This window comes from Aulonocara sp. 'chitande type north' Nkhata Bay, linkage group LG20 (genome assembly GCF_057382095.1).
Source record: "Aulonocara sp. 'chitande type north' Nkhata Bay isolate Kocher_YH1m ecotype deep benthic linkage group LG20, A_spYH_male_GT1.1, whole genome shotgun sequence".
Taxonomy (NCBI): domain Eukaryota; kingdom Metazoa; phylum Chordata; class Actinopteri; order Cichliformes; family Cichlidae; genus Aulonocara; species Aulonocara sp. 'chitande type north' Nkhata Bay.
Window position 1 is genome coordinate 2,020,831 of NC_141363.1, and position 18,015 is coordinate 2,038,845.

At 40.5% G+C, this 18,015-nt stretch overlaps 2 protein-coding genes across 2 annotated transcripts; both read right to left on the bottom strand.

The window, feature by feature from the left end:
• Nucleotides 1–381: 381 nt before the first annotated feature.
• On the bottom strand, nucleotides 382–6,160 carry hoxc1a (homeobox C1a). The gene is made up of 2 exons (XM_086278584.1): nucleotides 5,515–6,160; nucleotides 382–1,937 (listed from the first exon to the last, which is right to left on the bottom strand). The coding sequence occupies exons 1-2, from the start codon at nucleotides 6,029–6,031 to the stop codon at nucleotides 1,567–1,569; spliced, it is 888 nt and encodes a 295-aa protein (XP_086134710.1). The 5' UTR covers nucleotides 6,032–6,160; the 3' UTR covers nucleotides 382–1,566.
• A 9,069-nt stretch (nucleotides 6,161–15,229) lies between these two features.
• On the bottom strand, nucleotides 15,230–17,989 carry LOC147304775 (uncharacterized). The gene is made up of 2 exons (XM_086277019.1): nucleotides 17,653–17,989; nucleotides 15,230–16,399 (listed from the first exon to the last, which is right to left on the bottom strand). Exons 1-2 carry the CDS (start codon nucleotides 17,987–17,989, stop codon nucleotides 15,876–15,878), a joined length of 861 nt encoding a protein of 286 aa, XP_086133145.1. The 3' UTR covers nucleotides 15,230–15,875.
• Nucleotides 17,990–18,015: the final 26 nt, after the last annotated feature.

Sequence of the window (18,015 nt, forward strand, 5' to 3'; positions counted from 1 at the left end):
CTCTTGTGCCCTACAAAGGCGCAATTGTATTACTTTAAATGAGTATTACCAGTAGCATTTTACTTACATGATACAAATACAAATTCAAACGAGAACGCTCGTCAGAGGTTTGAAACCGACCCAATTTCTTCCTCCTCCTCCTCCTCTTCTTCTTCATCTTTTTTTTAATCCTAGCACTTTATTTCTAATCTCCAACACTCAAGTTTAATTCCTTTGTTATGATTAATATCCGTTTTGGATCCAGTAACCTTCATATCCAGTGCAAACACGCTAATTGAAAGCTAAACAAAAATATTCCCTTACACAAAATTAATGTGCCTGATGGCCCATATCTTGATATTAAAGTAGACATTAACATGATAGAAACGCAGTGTGATACCGGAAACATAACAGTGTTTAAGGGCCGTGTTTACCATCATTTACTTTATATGAGATGAGATGTGAATCTGGAAGGAATATTTAGCTGCTCGAACTGCTGGGGCCACACAGTTTATTGGTTGATCTGCAAAACAGCACAGGCACCGTTTTATTGTCTCTTCTCCCGCATGAGTCTTTCAGCTAAATTATCATTTTCTGATGCATATATAGAAGCAATAAAAGACGCAACAGCTCCCGATCGCGACGTTTCTACATTCCATTAACATGCAGTTACACATGCATGCAAATGCTCACATATTTGTGCCTCAAATGGATGGATCACCACGGATCAATACTCCAATACGAGCCCGTCAATAAATCTCTCCATCAATCATGGCATTTTAATCGTTCCGTGGATAAAGGAAACAGTGGGAGTGGATAAAACACACGACACGAAGGCAGGATTCAAAGCGAAGCTAAATTAGCTTGATAAATATTTGGTAACATAACGCGTGGGCTCTGCCTACAACAGGTGTATCTCCTCCTGTCCTCAAATGTGAGCCGTCAGAAGCAAACAGCTTAAACAGAAACAATTCCACATAATTGTGGACTTTAATTTGTCTGAGACGGCAGCTATGGCATAATGTGAATAAATGCTGTAAAAATATCAGAATAAATAATAATCATAAATAGATCTTCAATAAATAGAAATAATACATTTTACATAGAAACTGGGAAGCACGAGTTAAAATGTGTTCAAGTTTGCCGAATAAATTGTCCAAAAAAAAAAAGTAAAAAACAAAAACAAAAAAAAGAAACACAAAAAACACAAAAAGAAAATACGCAAATGGACTTCCACAGTTTCTATGGGCAATTAATATGAGTTTGTATCTTCGTTTACATTGTGTAGATAGGAGCGCAATGGGATGAGTTGAATTTTAATATTCAAATCAGAGCACCAGTCTGAAGCCGGAGAGAATGACAAATCGTCTGGGCCCGTTCTTGCATGAAGAAACTTGCCTTTGCGCTTCTTGCGTTAAGCATCCATCGTTGTAAGCAAATAAAGGTGAAGCCTGATTGAAAACGATGCAAACGCCAATCAAAACATGTGCAGACTTGCCGTGTAACGCACGATGCAGTTCAGGAGTTCAGGGGCAGGTGTTTGTTTGTTTGTTTTGATTTTTTTTTTTTTTTTTTTTTTTTTTTTGGCTAGGTCGGTCCGTGGAAGGGGCAGGTGTCCAAAGTGTCGGCGTGTGAGTGCGGAGCCGCGGGCCTTGGGTCGGAGAGTAGCCCGTCTCTCTGTAATTTCTTCTCCTTCATGCGTCTGTTCTGAAACCAAACTTTCACCTGGGTCTCGCTAAGCTGCAGGGCGCCGGCGACCTCCACCCGCCTGGCCCGCGTCAGGTACTTGTTGAAGTGAAACTCCTTCTCCAGCTCGGTCAGCTGCTTGGTGCTGTAACTGATCCTCGGGGCTCCGGTCATCGTGGGATGGCCGTCCGCGCAGATGCTGCGATTTCCAGCCTCCACCACACCGAGGCCCGAGTCAACAATACTGAACCCACAGGTCATGCGCGTCCTGACTGGGGAGAGAGAGAGGACATGAAAACCTTCTTTAGCAAGATCAATGAGGCTACTAACAAAAGAAGCACAAAACCTTTCTGAATTAAATTATCCACGCCCATATCCTCGATTTAAGCTGAACCCCAAAGCTGAAAACGTGAAAGGTTCAGTTTGTTCGGCTATACGTGAAGTCATAACTTTGTTTCCAGAAAAAAATAAATTCAGTGTTTACTGAATAAATGATATGCAGTCCAATCTCAGTGATAATGGAGAATAAATAAATAATCGTTATTATATTTTTTTACTTAAAGAATAGTTCAGTATTGAAGCATTCACCGGGGATAAAATGATATAAAACTCATTTACAGGAATTGGCTCTGTGCCAGTCTAATGATTTAAAGTGTCCCCTGTATAATGAAGATGTTTCATCAGAGGTATCAGCTTTACCAAAAAGCCTATAGGCAGGGTGCAAAATCCTGAACTGCTGTAAAGCAGAGAGGCTTGAAATGTTGTGCTATCTACATGGGACATAACAACAGAAAGACCTGTGCAGCACATTGCAGTCCACAAGCTCACAGCTTGGAAATCAGATTTAAAGTGAAACTTCTGAGTGTGAGTTTGGATGTTTTGCAGTATTACTGGGCAGTATTATATTTTAAAAGCGTGTTCATCAAAACATTCAGCGAGTTCATTAAAAACCGTATAGAAAATAATATATGCCGTATATTCTGATATAAAGCAGTCAGATGTTTGGCGATTCAACACAACTTTGTAGCATTTACAGTCCATTAACTGTATTCATCGGAATCATTAATTATTTGCCTTCGGGTCTTTCTGTGTCAATGACAGTTTAACAGTTTACAAATCCTTTCGAACGCTGCATTAATGACAAATGTCTCCATTTTTGTCCTCTGAGGTTTCTGGGTTACACATTAAAGTATCATCTGTGCTACTTATGTGCAATGAATGACAGGAAGTGCAGCTATATCTGGATTTTTCATTGCTGACATTGTGGGTAGTCGTCAGTGTGTCTTTGCCTCTGAGAAAATGGGCTGCTGCTTCTGCATAATGGAGTCAGTGTGCCAGGTGTAGAGCAATGCCTCCCACCACAATTCATAGAGAGGAAGGTTAACAGGCCTCCAGCCACTTGGAAAAGCATAGCAGATGGAAAGGTCAGTTATAGGATAAATGTCAACATCTGTGTTTTAAGAAAATGAATGCGAAGGTGACCAAGCCTGAGAATTTGAGGCCAGTGAATATGAAGAACCAATGCAGAGAAACTGTACGTAATTAAGAACTTGAGCTTTGTGGAGTGCAAATCACATGCACATTCTGATTAATGGCTCCAAAGATAATAGAATTGATGCCGGCCAGAGGGCATAAAAGAATCAAACTAAATATTTGAGGAATGACTTGCATGCTTAAAAATAGCCAGCCAGCAAAGGGAATGGAAGGGCCTTCCAAGCCAAGGAGAGGGAAGAAGAAAAGGGATAGATCAATACACATTGCCTCAGTCATCTGGGCATCCAGCCCACAGTAATTCAGGTGCTGTCAAAGCATAATTGAAGAATGACGCACTGGGAGTATATACACTGAGCCAGGAGATCAGGTTACAGCAGGTCTATGGAGGCCTTTCAACATGGAAGAATACGCAATACTTTTTTTTTTTTTTTTTGGGGGGGGGGGGGGGGGGTTGCAAAACCAATACAACCTCCAGAGGAAAGCATACTTTCACTAATGACTCTTTTACAAGTTACACAGTAGTCCTAATGAGTTACTCCTACAGATGATCTCCTTCAGAGAGAAACAGAAAGAGGTTACAGAGATACAAACAATACTGGCAGGAAATGTCTTTTTGCGTGGGTGGGTGTGAGCAAATGGTTTTCCCAAGCACATGGATTTGGATCATGTGAGTGTGTCTCTAATGTGTTTGATGGATAAAATGACTTTGAGATCAATCAGCAGTGTGCCTGCCACCTTCTACCTTCCTCGCTTTGGCAATATATCCGGTCTAAAGAACATGAACTGTAGGTTTTTCTATTTGTTTGTTGGTTTGTTTGTTTCTTACACCATTTCATTTTTTATAATAAATCAGCTGTGTTTATGCCACATTTCTGTTTCTGTCACAGCGACATCTTTAAAAGAATCTGCAAATGCAGATCAGTAGCTAAGCCACTAATGTAACCAAGGATTTTTTTATTGTATTTTTTTAAAATGTAGTTGTTATTTCATTAGTTTAAGCTTGACCCATTGCCACACAGTTTTTTATTCTGCGACCGTCCGGTGGACTAATCTGAATATTGAGCAAACAGTTGGGTTCTACAGATTTTATGTTTGTTGAGTCACAAAATGATCAAAATTAAAATCAAATGTGATGTCTCTCCTTTTTTGAGAGCATACAAAGGTAGCAGAAAGATTATGACATCATTTTATGTTCAGATTGTTTGTTGCGTCCCTTAAAAGACAAGCTGGGCCCTTCTACCACAAATAGTTTTTTTGTTTGTTTCAGATTTGGTCACTGGATATTTGGGTCAGCAGCATTCTTACTGCAGACACAGACTATTAAAAAGAAAAGAAAGAAAAAACAATACTGGACCACCGCTGTTGTAAATCTTCCTCCATGTAAAATTTATGAAACCCAGCCCAAGTACAGTGGCCAGTCAATCAAGTGACATTATTGATCAAATGAAGGATCTACATAAGATACTATAACTCACATAAAATTGAGGATTGATGGGCATTTTTCACATTAGTATGCTCCTGATATATATTTTTTTAAAGTCTGGGATATGTATTCTTCTGTGGGCTCTCTGCCCAGAACTCATCAGTCAGTGAAATGGTGATCTGTGACAGCAATTATGTTAAAAAGGTGGACACATGTAAAGGTGCTGCAAACTGAAATCAATACACAAGGGCTTTCATTACAAACAGACAACTAATCAATACTCAGGGAGCACTTCAGCTTACAGGAGTAAGTTTTACTCAACTTCCTGTGAGCCTCGACAGGCAGTGGTCTGTTGCATTATTCAAAGTCTGCTGGTTAGTAAGGGCAAGGGTAAATAATTGATTGTTTTCTGGGTTGAATATACACTGAGGCTAAACAGGCTTCTCACTGTACTTCACCTTCTCCCTCTGTGCACAGTCTAAATCCGGCTTGCAACAGTAGGTGGAGCAAAAAATGTTAAATAACCTAACAGACATATTAACATGAAACCGTTAAGAAAATTGCACCCGACTCCTCATGAGCATATTCAAATGTGGCGTCGAGTAGGAACAGCTATAGCTGCCTTCGAAGCGTTTTGATTTGCTTTTTAAGGTGGGAGCATTTATCTTTGAAATCCATCTTTTGTTTGTTGGTGACGGAGGAAATCGTTCACTGTGACGCATCACACACGTCAGCCCCCCCCCCCCTCCTTTTTTTTCTTTTCCTGCTCGAATAGAAAACTTCGATCAAACTTTCTCAACTATAAAGGGAAGTTATTTAAAAGCTAAAAACCGAACAAAACAAATTTACAAATTATCCCAAATTAAATTCGCGGTCATTTCACCCCTCCCTCTCTCGCTCCGTTTCCCTGAACACACACATAAAAAACTTACCCGCCCGGTGCTGACTCCTCTTTACTCTCATCCACTCAAAAGTTTTACTCCTTTCATCCGTATCAGCTCCTTTACAGTCCGGGCTCGTGGAGCTTCCCACGGTGATGTGAATCTCGGGGATATTGTGAGGGTAAATTTGAATTTCCTCCGTAAGTGACCCAAAGCGCTGTGGCTTCTCTTTATTTGACGCGCAGTATCCACGTCCTGGAGAGCCCTGCCCCTGCACCCTGCACCGCCAGGGGACACGGGACGAGTGGGGGCAGGCCAGTGTCGAGAATCCCTCCAGAGCCTCAAACCCTGGAGGAGGAGGGCTGTCCGAAGAGGTGCACAAAGTCAGACGCGGAGAATAAAATCCCGAGGCAACTTCCACCTCCACTTTCCCCTCCTCATCACGACCACCGAGTTCAGGATGAGACCTGCTGCCCAGGTCCTGGTTTATAACCTCTTTTGCTCGGCAGCAGCCCGTTAACAGAGGGCTATTCTCCCCTTCGGCCGTTAACTCTTGATAGGAAGTCATTATCACCTTTCCCCTGCATAATCATTGGACGGGCTTGCACTTCATGCCCGGCCTCTCATGCATGGTCAGGCGGCTGGACGACCGTGGGGACATTCCTCAGAGGAGAAACAGCAGTCCCTGATTGATGGAGATGACGTGCCCTCCCCTTCTCGGCCAATAGCTGGACATCTCTGTCATCAGGCTGGACAAAACTGATTAAGCCGAGCAAGCAAGTTGCGAGACTCGCTTAAGGTCAACATTTTTAATGGTGTCCGAGCACAACAAGCAGGCCCACAGAACAAAACTACAAACATCCTTAGAAAGCAGCAGGAAAGTCAATCATCATCACACCGAGGACCTCTGTGGGCCTCTCACCTTCAGACAGGTAGGACACGACGCCAAAAAACACAGTTTTTGTCCATTTAGACAAAGTCATATTCTTCCTCACTGGTTATTTTTCAAGATAACAATAAAAAAACTTTTTGTCCAAAGTCGAATTAGCATAATATAAGTCTACACTGATGTAGTTAATGGATTATGTAAATTTTTCAAGGCTTCTTGAAAAACCCAGGGCCCTCTTTAGCAAAGGGCTTAGGTCATGTGAAAGACACACTTGACGGGTTCAGAGGTCGTGACAGCTGGTATTTAGAAGTTCAGTGGCAGCAGATTTGTAATTAGTCTCGAACAAATACAAAAAATGGCTCCGCGTGAAGATCAAGAAGCTGTAAGTGGGAGAGAGGACGTGTCCAGCTCAAGTTTGACGTGCTCCTCAGCTGGGTTAGCAGCTGCTTTTACGACTGTACTTTTCTCGTGTTTAACCGGAAATGAACTGCTGTGGGACAATTTTCGCGCATGTGTAAACAGGGTTACATGGCTGAAAGTTGAAAGAGTGACAGAAAATATATTTAGATATTAAGAAGCGCAAAAAGCTGCTGGGTCTGCACCGCCCTAAAAGGCATTTGGTGCAAAAGCAGATCTACAGGCGCACAGCTACAGCAGCTCACAGATCAAGGAGCTCCACAGTGCAGCTGTTTGGGGGTTTTTTGTTTTCATTTATATATTTATTTATGCATTTATTTCTGGTGACCTACTTTCAAATTCACGCATCACTGTGACACTCAGCTTGGCCGCATACATTTAAAACCATGGGAATTAATAGAGCTGATAATGCCCTGATGCGCCAGTGCTAACGTCTAATATTCATTTGAAAACCACATTTATTTTCGCTTTCACAGCTTCTATATATCCAATATTTTGCGAGGGTTGAAAAAAAGAATGACAAACATTAAATAGCTAGCTTGTTATTTTTAAGTTTCAACGATCATGTGATCGTTTTATTTTTTATCTCTGTAAAAAAAAATGCTGTGATCCTGCAAATAAGTTGAAGACGTGTAAAGAAATTTAATAATTTTAACTTATTTACACCTGTATTTTTCTTTCCCACGGACTCTTAGTTTAATTAGTTAAAAAACCAACCTATTAATTAGTAAATTAAATTTTTTATATATGCATTTTATTACTACTTAAATATAGTAACTACACGGTTATATTACCTTTTTATTATTATCATCGCTAGTGGTAGTAGTAGCAGCATAACTGTCATTAACATTATTAATATTAGTATTATGTGCTATCTAACAGGTAACATTTAATTAAAACCCTAACCTATAAAATATCTGCCTCCGTTCTTATCGCGTTATTTTAACTATATTTTCTATGTCTTTTAAGTCTGCAGTAATTACAAAATAATTCAGCGTAATGAACAACTTCTAACTGCATTCTTACAACACAGAAATATGGTCCCAGCTGTGGGAGTTAATGGGATTCTACAGGCAGCGATGTGCTGAATGACTGAGTGCAATATATCCCTTCTCTCCATGCATTTGCATGGTGCACTGATCCATCTTCATGTCAGCTCGGAGGTTACTCAGGGTTCACGCGCTAGCTTGTTTCTCTCCTCCACACTCTAAATAAATCTCTGCAGCTTTCTGTTTACCGCCTGAATATAAATTTGTTTGCAGTCGATCGAAGACCTGTGCGGAGGTATTAGAAATTGTATTTCTGTAATGGCTTTCAGCAGAGGGAGGCGGGGGACGGGAAAGGGTTGCAGAGAGGGGAAAAGAAGAGGAAGAGGGGAAAAAAACAGGTGCGGGCAATCTCGGTTTTTACATTTGCAAATGATTTTTTTCCTTCCCCTTGTTTTTGCTGCAGCCACAGACTATTGCAGCCTTTGGATGCATTCAAATTGCATTCAAAATCAAGTAACCTTTTTTTTAATCTCATAGAACAACAACAACAACAACAACCCATGTTTTATTCCTAGAAGTGCCATATGCTTGATTAGCATATATGAGGTGTTGTTCCACATCACTGCCCGGTGGAACAGAAGTTGCATGATTTTGTTTAGCTCAGACTCCTTCCTCTGGACAGCTTGTGTCCCCTTAACCACAAATTTTGCACAAGATTTAGAAAGAGTATAATCTCTCTGTTTAAATGAAATGGATCCTGCAAATACAATTCTGAATTTGAATCCCCCTCAAACCAAACTCTGCAGTCTTACACACATACCAGGAATGGGAATATTCTGCCCATAAACACCTGAAATACCCTCTTAAACCTGAGTGCAGACATTTTCTTCCTTTCCATCATTATCCCCGTAGTCTCTATTGTTTTGACTGGAGGTGAGGTAAACATGGCAACACTTAGGTGGCTATGTCAGGAGCCAGGAGGAGGTGGGGGGAGAATATTGACCGATGTTAATTTGTTTTGCGTCCATGTTCTGATGTGTGTCAATAGGCAGTCAAGGCCCTGGGATCAGTGCGGCCGTGCTCGGATTACCTCCTTGGTTTTGAAGTGAACTCTCATCCTGCTGCTGCTGACATAATGCTGCAACCGCAGTTGACACCAGACCCTTGTGTAGCCCTGCAACACTGTCAAGTCTCATTATGTGTCAGCTCTTGAACCTCACAAGGCTGAGAATGTTAATGCAGTTCCAAGACGGGAAGATGGCAGCTATCTATGCCATGTTCATGGTGGGAAGGTTCATCAGACATCACGATAGAGCTGTAATATGGCAGAGGGACAAAGAGAAATAATTCAAGGTACAGAGAAAGGACTGAAGAAGAAGCACACACAGAAAGCGTGGCACACTGACCAGTTGAAAGATGGCTATCTGAGTGATTGATGGTGCCTGTCGGCTTTTCCCCCCCCCCAAATATTGACAATTTTGAAAAATCCTTAGGTCAGAAGTAAGGTTTATCTTAGCGTATACCCAGACCACACACACAATCCAGGGAATACCAGCTGAAAACAAAATAACCCATCCGCTCAGTGTGAAATTCTAATAATTGTTCTTGCTTCATTGTTGAATAGCAGAAATCTGTCTCGGCACATGAGCCATAATCATAAATCCAGTGCAACTACTTTGCAAATGGCCAGGGACATTACAGATAACTGCATTCTGCACAGGCTCAACAGTGTGACAATGAAGCAATACCTTACTAATACCAGGACTTTTCAACTATAGCCTGTAGTATGTGCTGCAGCGCTTCACAGCTTCAGTGAGCCAGGAGGCTTCGAGTCGGCAGAATCCCAAACATCATGACAACAAGCCATCAGTCATCTTCCCCCCAAGCTGCTGTGCACACTTGTGTGTTTCCGGAGTTCTTACTGTGGGAAATGAGCAGGGTTAAACATGAAACAGGAGGAAATGTTCATCATTGCAGCACACTCTGTAATATTCTCCCTCATACAGCATTGTTTTAGCTGCAGGGAAAGAGGAGTTGCTTTTATTTATTTATTTATTTTTTACTTAAACATCCCCTGCTTGTTCACAGCACAAATCAGTAGTCTACTGTGCATGCTAAGCATGGTTAATAGCAAAATGTTGATAGAACAGCGATGCCATATTAATAAAACACTAATCCTCTGTTTAAGTTAAAGATAGATTATTCTTTTAGTCTTAAGTAGGAAAATGTCAGCAATGGAAAAAACGTAAAGCTTTGAAAGAATGCTGGGTTTTTAGAATATTCATATATTCATTATATGTCTTTTGTGTCTTATTAAGTAGTTTTAAAGTAGTGAAAACAATTTGTGTCGCCATGTCTGCCAGTCTGTCAGCTTATTCGTGCATTTAAGAAGATTTAGGTATTCAGACCTAAATCATATTTTCGTGGCTCCAGTTTTGGATTTTCATGGATCATGTTAAACAAATTTCCTTAACAGTAACCATGAAATATGTGAAAAGTTTAATTTAAAGTTCTGTTATGAAAATTACATCAGCAACATTATTACACTGCAAAATTAATACTGCAGTGAAAATGAATGTCTGTCTTTTTGAAGTATCGAATGTTTCATTAAAATTACTTTCTGATGGTTTCATTGTCCCACAGTGCTGACGTAAAAATAATATGTTTGCAAAACTAAACAAGCTACATGTCTACTCAATTTTCCTTATCACAAGTCAGGAAATAGCCATTAAATTGGGACACCTGAAAGCCACTTTATTAGGTATTCCAAGTGAAACCCAGTTGAAATAATACAAGATAAATGAAGCTGAAAAAACCTTTGGCTCAAACTGTTTTAGAAACCTGCTGTTTGTGCTGCAGTTAATAATATTTTACTGTTTACAGGACTGTGTTATTACACTATTTTAATGTATTTGCTAATGAGAGTCCAGTGAAATGGAGCTGTAAAACGTCTGGAATATCTGTTGCTATCCAGGTACTTCAGCTGAACAACCTAAAAATGAACTTTACCTTAACTTGTGTATGTCCGTATTAGGCATTATGTAATTGGGATATAGCAGCATAAAATCCCACTGTGGACACCACCTACAGATGTAGCTGATATCTGAGAATCCGAGCCGAGTCTCTCCAATCTGAAACTCCTTTCTGTGTGTGTCAAAGGTCTAAAACATTACGTCAGTTTGCAAACTGTGTGTGCAGGCTGATAGGTAACACTATAAAGTATTAAGGAAAATCAATTATGTTTATTTTCTTGTGCTGTTACAGATGGTCTCCTGTCTCCAGGGGAGACTAGACACAAAGCAGTGGGATTTGAAGCTTACATACAGTTCACATTTCCAGCAGCCTGATATCACTATTCTGATAACACTGCAAATCCTTTTATGCTGTGAATATTAAAATGCTTTTTTATGTGTGAACAAAAAAAAAAAAAGTCAATTGATTAGACCCTGATGAAGTCATTGGGTATTGAATACGTCTTGGATGATCAATAATGGTCAACATGTGACATTTAGCAGGGTGACTGTTGTGATTACAAGTTCATTCAGTTAGGCAGATCTCGTCTGGGGCTGCAGTAGGTGACTCCCTCACTGCGCTGAGTGCAGCTCACCACAGCAGAGACAGTTTCATCACCAACTTACCTTTTTATTGTCACCGATCATCCTTAACTGGGAAGCATTTAAAATGCCATTGATCTTGATAATGCTGTGCCATAATATGACAGTAACAGTTGTATGAGATTCAGGAAGTCAAATTTCCAAGATTGATGAGTCGTAGCAGTTGAGTTATAATCCATCTACCTGAGTGATGCTCAGGCACTGTTCCACAAGAAGGAGCAGACAAATAAATAAAACCCATAAAGGTGACACAGGAAATTGATACTTAACAATCATCTTGAGCAACAAGCACCTGGAGAGACTGGTGGGCAGCACTTACTACTGTGGAGGGAGAAAGCTAAGAAGGTTAGCGGGTCATAAAAAGAACAAAACCTCCTAAAGGCCAATCATAAAAGTTCCACGTTATACACCAGAACTGAGCAAAGTTGTGTTTGTGACATTCACAAGTTTTTATTTTACTGATTTACTTTAAAAATTAAAAGGAAGATTTCCCAGTTTGGTCATAAACCCTACCATTATGCTTATACAAATTATTTTATAAAAGTAGATATTAGAGTCTGACCATAAGGCTGTGAGAAAACTAGGAGAACATGCAATGCGTGCCAGAAATTTTAAAGATTTTATTTAATGAAGCAGTAATTCACAGAAACCAGTCTGTAGAACATATCCCCACCAAAGCGGAAATGACTTCTAGGCCTCTGTTGGCTTTTCTCCTGCATGCAGCAGTTTTTACGTCTCTGCTTTTTTCACCAAAACCTTTCCAATAACATCTTTGTTGCTGAGTGGCATTTTCTTACACTTAACTGTTATTCTTGAGTCTTTTATATGTTGTTAAATATGTGTCAGTTATAACACACTTCCACATTATCGACACCGAAATCTACGAAAGACATAAATGACAAAAATAAGCCTTTTGGTGATATTTCATGTCTTTAAATAGTACAGCCATCCATCTGAACTCATTTATGTAAGGAGCAAAAGCAAATTCACACAAATTCCAAAGGCGTTGTTTTGTTGTCCAATGAAAAGTGTTTTAACATGAATTTTATTTCTGCAGGATGGACATCGATGCATACACGCTTTTGCACAAACTTGGTTTCATGTTTATATTGTAAAGTTTTCTGTCAGAATAAACAGCATCAAGAACAGGACTTTGGCACATGTATTCATGTTGTTTAAGAGGCACACATACTTGTGTTGTTGTTTTCTTTTCTTTTTTCATTCTTTATTCCTTGCTCGAGCTCGCCTTATGATCTGAACTCATCGGCGATTGAATAAGGCCATAAATTCAGTACATATTGAGGGTATATGCCTACTTAGAAACTGTGCCTACAGAAATATTTTCCTAAGATACTGTGTGATAATTTCAAAAGGGGATTTGAACATTTTTGTTTAATGAATTTTAAATGTAAATAATGTCCATTGTTACTACCCCTGGAGATGTTTTTTTAATCGCTATATAATGAGGAGGTTACCTTTCTTTGTGTTCTCTGATAAAGCATTGTTTGCCAAAGCAAAAACCTCATAAATAAATCAGTGCTAAATAAATGGAGGTCATTGTACTGAAAAGACATCGTGCTTTTCGGTGGACACCAAGCCCAGCTTATGAAATTTTAAAGCAGGTTAGTCATTGGCATTAATTACTGATGTAAATAACCGCATGCATGGATCGTGGCCAAGGATGGGAAAACAAATTAGCAAATGAAGAATAAACTGAGGGGAAAACCTCCTAAATGGAGCTTAGAGGATTTTTAGTTACTTTCAGGCTTTAGGAATCTCTCTTAGGCTGCAGGCCAATCAGAAAATAAACTGTTTATGGAAATATATACTAATAAACGAAAGGGTTGACTCATAAGCATTAATTATTATCATCATCATTTATTTGCTTTGATAGAGCCCCATATAATGAATGGAATTATCACTTCTCCAATGGACAGCAGCAGCTTATGGGATGGTAAAATAAGAAGCAGCTGGCATTTGTTGATTATAGTGAAAGATACTTAAAGCAGCACATCTTTGTTAAACTTAGAGCAGTTTTGTTTTCACTGCAGCTTAAGAAAAGTCTGGATGCAGGGAGCATTTTTCAAATCTAAACCCCAAATCAGTTACACAACAGCTGCAAATTGGACAGTTGCACATCAGTCACTGTAAAGGACATAATGCAAAATTTTGAAATTAATGATGGACCGTAACCAAAGCTGGTTTCACGGTACCACGGCTGGGATCATTTGTCACTTCAAAGATCTACTTAAGGCAAAGCCCAGAATCTAGAAAAACATGTAAGGATTTTTTGGCTTTCCTGATCCTTGCCCCCTAAAAACACATCTGATCAAACGGGGCAAAGAAGTCAAGTGAGTGAAAAGGAAATAATGACTTTATGCTGCTAACTAGGAGTGACCCAGCGTGTGAACAACTGGCTAACTTAATGTTGAAATGGAAGCAGTCTGTTCGCCCTTGCACTGGGGCCCTTGGGGGAGGCTTTCTTTGACCCTTGGGGACCCCCCCTCCTCCTTGACCTCATCCACAGAATTACTGCACTTCAGTGTGTGGATCCTCCAGCTTTCAGTGGCTGGAAAAAGATCATGTAGAGGAACCAGAGGTAAAAGTCCCATTGAACCTCAGCACTGTTAAAATCATAAATCACCCAGCATATGGAAGAATTTCAGGAATCCAGCGCTGTCTGCTTCTTCTTCCTTACACTCCCCTCCCCTCTTCCTGCCTCTTTGTAAATGAACATATTTTTTCGAGGAGAACTTTTCTTGCCATGTGTCTTTCTCTCTTTTGCCCTTTATTATATTTCTCCTAAATTACCCAGTTGTCACCACCTCTTCTCTACAGATGTGGTGTGGACGTGGCTTTATTTAGATCGAAATGTTCATAGACTTATAGGTGCTATATAACTCCCCTGACACCTACTGAGGCGTGCTGCAAATGGTGTCAAATATTTACCAAATGCCAGCTGATGAAGCGATGAATTAGGAGCAGGAAGGCATTCCATCCAGAACAACTAGGGGATCAACTTCCTTGTTACCCCCCCATTTCATAGCTGTCAGTGGTCATCTGTGATAGCTCATTTACAGCAACACAACTCTTATACATCATATAGCATGCTTATAACTCGTGCGCAGTATCGACACCAGGCCTCACGTTATCAAGAATAAGACAGGAATTGCTCCTTTGGAAGTTGCAATCTATCTGATAAACTCTGGAGATTCAGGAGAACATGTGACCCACTTCTATCAAATGCGTGCATAACGCCCTCCCCCCAATTTTAAAATCAAAAATAGATGATTAAAAATAACCCTTCCATGACTCTGTTTACATTTCAGAATCCACATGTCACAGTGACACAGTCAACGCCATTTAAAAAAGAAGTCTTCTCATTGTTCTTTAAGATAATATGTTGTCATAAGTGACTGAATGCCACTGGTCTCTGGTGCAGCCCTATAGGATGTTGGAAGGGCTTCTACGCTACACAACTAACATGCCCCCTGAGTGGGAGGCCAGCCCCAACTTGCAGCACTACAATTTGGCTATTGAAAAGGCAAAGGCTGGGAAGGAGGAGGCAAGAGATCTTGTCATGGTGCCCAATGGGTTCAGAGCTTGTGGTTGGAGTGCTGGAAAGACTGCCTTGTCTCAGTGATTAATGGTGGGGAACTCATAGGCAGAAGTGAGGGAGAGGCTTATGTGGCGGGACTGTGCAACATGAATGCACAATACTACGGAGTTTTCAGTGAATCTAAAGCACGCCTTAATTTGATTACATTTGGGATCTAATCCAGGAATCTTTAATCATAAAAATACTGCTGGAGAAAAAAAAATGTAAGTCTAATCAGCGATGAATAGGGTAAACATTGCACAAGAGCTACAGTTTTCCCACATTCATTTATTAAGCCTGTACAGTAGGTGACATCTCAATTAATCAATAGAAGTATCAAAGACTTGCCGTATCATTTAATAGTTTTAACAAAAATATAACATCATTCAAAACGAACATTAATTTGCCCATTTAACACTTACTAATATTTCACACAACCTGCTATTTAGATGAAAACAAAAATCCTAATGTAACACTTAGAAAATGACAACCACTTAGCAATTGTCTGACAACAGGAAGGCAATGGAAAACTCACTCAAAAGTCTACATCATGCATGCATTAACCATGCGCAATACACGTGTAAGATTACAGAACAAAAACATGTAATTATTACTTCATGTCTTGTGCATGCTGTGTGTATGTACAAAAAGCACAGCAAGTTTGAGGCCCTGCAGTCTTCAGTCACTGTGTTTGAGAAACACAAAAGATATCGCTGTAGGTTTCCTTTAATTAAGATGTGTTCATATGGTTTAATTAAAATGTTCCATGAATGCTGAAAGGGTGTGTTGAGGGAACTTCAACCCTGCTGATCAGACTCATCCTCCAGTCTTTCATAAGTAAGTGAAAGTAGATGTATCATATTGAGATTTTGATGAGCACAGGAGGAGTTGGCCATTATGGGGCCCTAGGGCCACTTTGAAATGCCAGCATGGTGATGACTATCTATGCCCGTAAAGGAGGCCGATGGACCATTTGCAACAGATGGAAGTATGCAGTTCAAATGGGCCAGGTCTGATGGCTGAATATACTGACCACTATTGCTGTTGCTGAAAGAGCCAAATAGAGAGGCGTGCAAGTCTGAGGAGGAGGAAGTTCTAACAATGTTTGCATCTGGAAAATCCAGGTGGTCTGCAAAGGAGGTTGAGCTGGGGGACAGGTTGCAGGTGGCCAACTGAGATAAACTTGTCATCTTTCCATACTTCTGCTCCTTCTTGTACCTCATCCTGCGGTTTTGAAACCAGATCTTAACCTGACGATCAGTGAGCTGGAGCCCAGCAGCCATCTCCAGCCTCCTAGGACGACACAGGTAAGGGCTGAAGTGGAACTCCTTCTCCAGCTCCAGCAGCTGGTTGTTGGTAAAGGCTGTCCTCTCCCTCTTCACACTTTGCCTTCCTCTACCTGATAGACCAGCTGCCATGCCACTGCTGACTGATGATGGAGGAAGCACATAAAGAAGAGAGGGTGTTAAAAGGAAAACATCTAACAGTTCTATCCTGAAATGTATAACCTGCACATGGAAGACTTCAAGTGCCAGGGAGGCCCGTGTTAATCCTCAGACAATCAACCTGTGACCAAGTAAGAGCCCTCAGCTCTTCCTGCACATTCAGTCACGGTTGAGACGCTATACAAGACTGGCTGTCTACTGTGTCATGTGTTCAGGGAAAGTTACCTCCCGAAGAAGCAGTCTGGGGGAAACATCTGACGCCACTACGGCTGCCTGACAGAACACATTAATCAGAGCTACACACGGAAGCAGACCTGTCAAATCCTCATCTCAGTCACTTAAAAGGTACCTTGGGACCACCACTGAAAATAACCACCATTAGGGATTCAATTTGACATGTATATGAGCAGCACCAGGCTCTGTTGATAATAATGTAACAAAGCCAGGGTTAATGGATACTTAATAAGACCTATAGTGAAAACTATATAACAATAATCTGCCGCACTGGAGGACTGCTTCCTTGTTATATGTCAGCATGTCGACACAGCAAAGTTTAACTATTTCAAAGATTTAAAAAGAAAGAAAAAAACCCAGCATGATTACAACATTAAATTAAAAAAAATCAAAAAGTTTTTCTCTCTCTCTTTTTTTTTAAATATATGGAGATTTTGCTCTCAAAATAAACACACTCGCCTCTATAGTCGTGATGTGATAGAATTAATGAACTGATACAATCCATTTTGAGACCGTGTCAAGAGATGACAGATCGCAGAGTGCTGATTTTTTCTTTTTTTTTTTTGGATTAAAAGAAGTGTTTGTGCAGCATTTGTGCTGCAGCTTGTCTGTTTGGAACATCACTTTGCCTGCAGGACTGGAAAAACAGCCCCGTATGCTGTGAGCATGACAGTGGCATTTGGTTAACTGTTCAGTAACACCAGCACTCATTCATTGACAAAGCAGAAAGAGCGCTCACATTAGAACAAAGTTCTCTTAAGTGTGATCAAGCAGATGACTTTGACCACTCTTGAAAAGTTACTTTGCTGTAGCTGTTCTGCTTCCAAAGAAAGGTAACAAAGACAGTGAGTGTTTGAGTTACATATCAGTCGAAAAAAAGAAACATTTAAAAAGAGGGAAAAACGTGTTTGTAAAGAGCCTAATGAAGCTTCTTGTGTCACAAATATTTTGAACACTCAGTGTCAGCTTTAAAAAGGCACAGATAATGAACAAAACCAGTTACCAGACTGTTCAGAGCCAGTGGTCCGTGGATTCATCCAGGGAAAAATTACTTCTGAGCGGCAGATGGTGAGTAGACTGCAGCTCCTGCTCTTGATGTCCAGCTTGCCCTTGCCATGGCAGTGAACCACGGGCTCCAGTGGGCACTCAGATTGTTCATCTGGGTTCAACCTGGAACTGACACGAGAAGAGGAGGTCATGTTTTGCTGATTAAGTTCTGCTTCTTGGCCTCCTCCTCCTCCTTCATTGTATCCCGCGCTTAATTTTGGCACCTGTCCAGAGCTCATAGCAAAACTGTTGCCATGCAGCTGCAGTGGGAGGGCAAACTGTTGGGGGTCCATGGACCCAGCTCATCAAACTGTTTCAA

Bases quoted from the DNA above. Each gene is read 5' to 3' on its own strand.
- hoxc1a (XM_086278584.1), bottom strand. From the start codon at position 6,031: ATGACTTCCTATCAAGAGTTAACGGCCGAAGGGGAGAATAGCCCTCTG. The intron at 1,938-5,514 runs GTAAGTTTTTTA...CTCTCTCCCCAG, and splicing joins GAGGAGTCAGCACCGGGCGG to TCAGGACGCGCATGACCTGT.
- LOC147304775 (XM_086277019.1), bottom strand. From the start codon at position 17,989: ATGGACCCCCAACAGTTTGCCCTCCCACTGCAGCTGCATGGCAACAGT. The intron at 16,400-17,652 runs GTAACTGGTTTT...CTCCATCATCAG, and splicing joins CACTGGCTCTGAACAGTCTG to TCAGCAGTGGCATGGCAGCT.